This window comes from Buceros rhinoceros, unplaced genomic scaffold, assembly GCF_000710305.1.
Source record: "Buceros rhinoceros silvestris isolate BGI_N320 unplaced genomic scaffold, ASM71030v1 scaffold17920, whole genome shotgun sequence".
Lineage (NCBI taxonomy): Eukaryota > Metazoa > Chordata > Aves > Bucerotiformes > Bucerotidae > Buceros > Buceros rhinoceros.
This window is the reverse complement of record NW_010388072.1, coordinates 5583-6094: the sequence shown is the minus strand read 5'-3', so window position 1 is coordinate 6094 and position 512 is coordinate 5583. Positions and strand designations below refer to the sequence as shown.

The 512-nt window shown below is 60.2% G+C and overlaps 1 protein-coding gene across 1 annotated transcript in view; it reads right to left on the bottom strand.

The window, feature by feature from the left end:
- Positions 1-66: 66 nt before the first annotated feature.
- LOC104500988 (leucine-rich repeat-containing protein 32-like) overlaps positions 67-512 on the bottom strand; it is a 3111-nt gene continuing 2665 nt past the window's right edge. The window contains exon 4 of the mRNA XM_010144726.1: positions 67-493. Within this exon, the coding sequence (XP_010143028.1) occupies positions 67-493 (427 nt within the window). The remainder of the gene's footprint in view (positions 494-512) is intronic.

Sequence of the window (512 nt, the reverse complement as noted above, 5' to 3'; positions counted from 1 at the left end):
TAATTAACAATAATTAGAGTTCTGACCAATTAGAGTTCTGTCCAGTTCCTGCTCCCCAGGGCTGGGCTACACGTTGGTGATGCTGTCTGCTGGCTTCCCCTCAGCTGGCTCCTCTCTCTTGGAGTGGTGGGGGAGGACACCCACCCTGTTGCTCTGGAGTCCTGCGCACCCTGTCGACTTCTGCACTTTCTTCAGGAGGCAGCAAGCCCCGGAGCTGAGAAAGAGAAGGCTCATCATGACCACGAGCAGAGCCAGCGAGCTGGCGCCCTTGGGACGTGGACAATGCCACCGAGGACTGCTGGTTATCTTGGCCGAGAAGTTGCCGCTCTTGTCCTGGTAGGTGCAGAGGGCTTCGTCCAGGTCCCGCACGCCCACGCCGGCCGCCTGCAGCGTGTCCAGCCAGGCCAGCGAGCAACAGCCGAAGGGGTTTCCGGCGATGGACACGTCTTTCAGGCTGCGGGACCAGCTCGCGAGCTTTTCCAGCGTCGGCAGGCTGTTATTGCGAACATCCA